The sequence below is a fragment of the Heterodontus francisci genome, chromosome 45 (assembly GCF_036365525.1).
Source record: "Heterodontus francisci isolate sHetFra1 chromosome 45, sHetFra1.hap1, whole genome shotgun sequence".
NCBI classification, from domain to species: Eukaryota; Metazoa; Chordata; class Chondrichthyes; order Heterodontiformes; family Heterodontidae; genus Heterodontus; species Heterodontus francisci.
The window spans coordinates 12,096,673-12,099,697 of NC_090415.1; the positions used below are offsets into that span (position 1 = coordinate 12,096,673).

The 3,025-nt window shown below is 49.1% G+C and overlaps 1 protein-coding gene across 1 annotated transcript; it reads left to right on the forward strand.

Annotated features, from left to right (window-relative positions):
- Positions 1-1,029: 1,029 nt before the first annotated feature.
- On the forward strand, positions 1,030-1,713 carry LOC137356392 (histone H1-like). The gene has a single exon (XM_068022278.1). The coding sequence runs from the start codon at positions 1,030-1,032 to the stop codon at positions 1,711-1,713; it is 684 nt and encodes a 227-aa protein (XP_067878379.1).
- Positions 1,714-3,025: the final 1,312 nt, after the last annotated feature.

Sequence of the window (3,025 nt, forward strand, 5' to 3'; positions counted from 1 at the left end):
CTCTTTCCAAAATTGCTAACACCTCCTCCTTGTGAATCTCAATCCCATCTAGCGTAGTAGGCTGTATCTCAGTAATCTCCTCGGCAACATTTTCTTTCTCTACTGTAAATACTGACGAAAAATATTCATTTAACGCTTCCCCTATCTCCTCTGATTCCGCACACAACTTCCCACTACTATCCTTGATTGGCCCTGTTCTAACTCTTATCATTCGTTTATTCCTGATATACCTATAGAAAGCCTTAGGGTTTTCTTTGATCCTATCCGCCAATGACTTCTCGTGTCCTCTCCTTGCTCTTCTTAGCCCTCCCTTTAGATCCTTCCTGGCTAGCTTGTCACTCTCAAGCGCCCTAACTGAGCCTTCACGTCTCATCCTAACATAAGCCGCCCTCTTCCTCTTGACAAGCGCTTCAACTTCTTGAGTAAACCATGGCTCCCTTGCTCGACAACTTCCTCCCTGCCTGACAGGTACATACTTATCAAGGACACGCATTAGCTGCTCCTTGAATAAGCTCCACATTTCGTTTGTGCCCATCCCCTGCAGTTTCCTTCTCCATCCTACACATCCTAAATCTTGCCTAATCGCGTCATAATTTCCTTTCCCCCAGCTATAATTCTTGCCCTGCGGTATATACCTGTCCCTGCCCTGTTTGTTTGTCGATTTCAAGATTTTAATCGAAAAGTATGGAACATGTCAGCGATCGGCTGAGAGAGTCATCAGTGCAGCAATGAAACGGGTTTCAGTCGAAAATGGAGTCTTTACTTCAAGTGAAACCTTTGTGACAGCAAACATTCTGATGTCAGAGACAGGAAGGATCTCGCCTGGGACTCTGGAATACCCGAATTTCAGTGGAATTGGAGAGTTTAGGACCAGAGAGAAACACAGAGAGGCAGCAGGAGCCGGGAGCTGACAGCAGGTTGTCTCCGCCCCGTCCGCTCGCTGCCTTTAAATTGCTCAGTGCCGCCACCACCAGCTTCATTTCTGACCCAGTTCTGACTGACAGAGAGACTTTGTGCAGAGTCCTGGACATGACCGATACTGCAGCCGCCGAAACGGCTCCTGCAGCCGCCGCCGCTACAGTCAAGACTCCGAAGAAGAAGAAGGCGGCTCCCCGGAAGGGGTCAGGCGGTCCCAAGTTGGGCGAGCTGATCCTCAAGACTGTGGCGGAATGCAGTGTCCGCAGTGGGATGTCACTGCAGGCAATAAAGAAGGCTCTGCTTGTTAAAGGTGTCGATGTGGAGAAGGGCAAGTTCCAAATCAAGCAAAATATCAAGCGGCTTGTGTCGAACGGCTTCCTGGTGCAGACGAAGGGCACGGGGGCCTCCGGCAGCTTCAAAATCGCGAAACAGGAAAAGAAGGGAAATGTGGTGAAGAAGATTCAGACAGGAGCAGCCAAGAGATCTTTAGTGAAGAAAACAGCTGCCAAGAAACTGATCACAAAGAAAACAGCCAAGAAATCCCCAGGGAAGAAAATAGTCACCAAGAAAGTGAGCAGCAAGAAGACGGCAGCCAAGAAAGTGAGCACCAAGAAGACGGCAACGCCAAAGAAGGCGGTAAAAAAAGCAACGCTTCCAAAAAAATCTCCAGCGAAGAATGCTAATAAAACCAAGAGGGCCACGGGCGGAAAGCCGCCCAAGAAAGTCCAATCATCAAGGGGCGGGAAGAAGCCGAAAGCAGTAAAGGCTCAGAAAGCAGCCCCTGGAAAGAAGTGAAACAGCACGGGAAACTTGTAGACATCTGAACCCAAAGGCTCTTTTCAGAGCCACCCACGTCTCTCAGGAAAGAGCTGATCCCCGATCAAATGAGCCTGTCCCGCAGTCGTGCGTACATTTCACCTAGAAATGATTTGAATTAAATCCAAGTTCCCTGGTGACTCTCAACCCAGCCATTCCTCACTCTCTGCAACAAATCAGGGATGTCCGGGCCTCACTGTACCCGGGTATATGTTCGGTGAAGTCTCAGTTCATGCTCGTTTCAGGGCGACAGCCTGAAACACAGTAACACGGGCGAGATACCCCGCGTCACATCTCAAACTCCAATACGTGATTTTCTATAATTCAGCTGGGGTTCGGTTTCAGTAAACTGCTCAATCCGTCTGGGAGGAGAGGTGTGCCGAAACAGGTTGACTTGTGATCGGAAGCACTGCACTTAGGCGGGTGTATTACGAACTTTTAATTGTAACAGATCCTTATTTAAAGCGCTAATTTCTGTTATCTGTGACTATCAATGCCGAATCTCCATGTTTTATGCTGAGCTCCAATGTCGAGAACTGTTTTTTTTTGAATTGGCGGTTCGAGCAAGTGGGAGGCGGAGCGAGAGGATCAAAGACATTTCTCTGCTCTGTCTGTCACTCAGTTTCCTCCAGACCCGCCTCTGGCTCTCTGACTCTTTCTCAGTCAGGTCGGGGCAGGCTGCATAAAAAGGCAGCAGAAGCTGCTCGTTTCTCATTCAGAATTGGTTTGTCTGAAGAAGCGTCATGACAGGAAGAGGTAAAGGAGGCAAAGGACTGGGCAAAGGCGGAGCAAAGCGTCACCGCAAAGTGCTTCGTGATAACATCCAGGGCATCACCAAGCCAGCAATTCGCCGCCTGGCTCGCCGTGGCGGAGTGAAGCGCATCTCGGGTTTGATCTATGAGGAGACCCGCGGGGTGCTGAAGGTTTTCCTGGAGAATGTGATCAGAGATGCGGTCACCTACACTGAGCACGCCAAGCGCAAGACGGTCACCGCCATGGATGTGGTGTACGCTCTGAAACGCCAGGGCCGCACTCTCTATGGATTCGGCGGCTAAACAAATCGACCTTGTCCACCAAAAACAAAAGGCTCTTTTAAGAGCCACCCACAACCTCATATAGAGATAAGTGACCTTGAAATTGCAGCGGGTATGTCTTGGGATGTGAAATTGTTGTCGCTCATCCAATGTTATGTGGACTTTATCAGATCAGTTTTGCATTCTCTTATAGTCACTTTACGTCTCGCACATTTTTTCACTGTCTTCTTCTGTTCCATGTTTAATAACCGCGTCAT

Bases quoted from the DNA above. Each gene is read 5' to 3' on its own strand.
- LOC137356392 (XM_068022278.1), top strand. From the start codon at position 1,030: ATGACCGATACTGCAGCCGCCGAAACGGCTCCTGCAGCCGCCGCCGCT.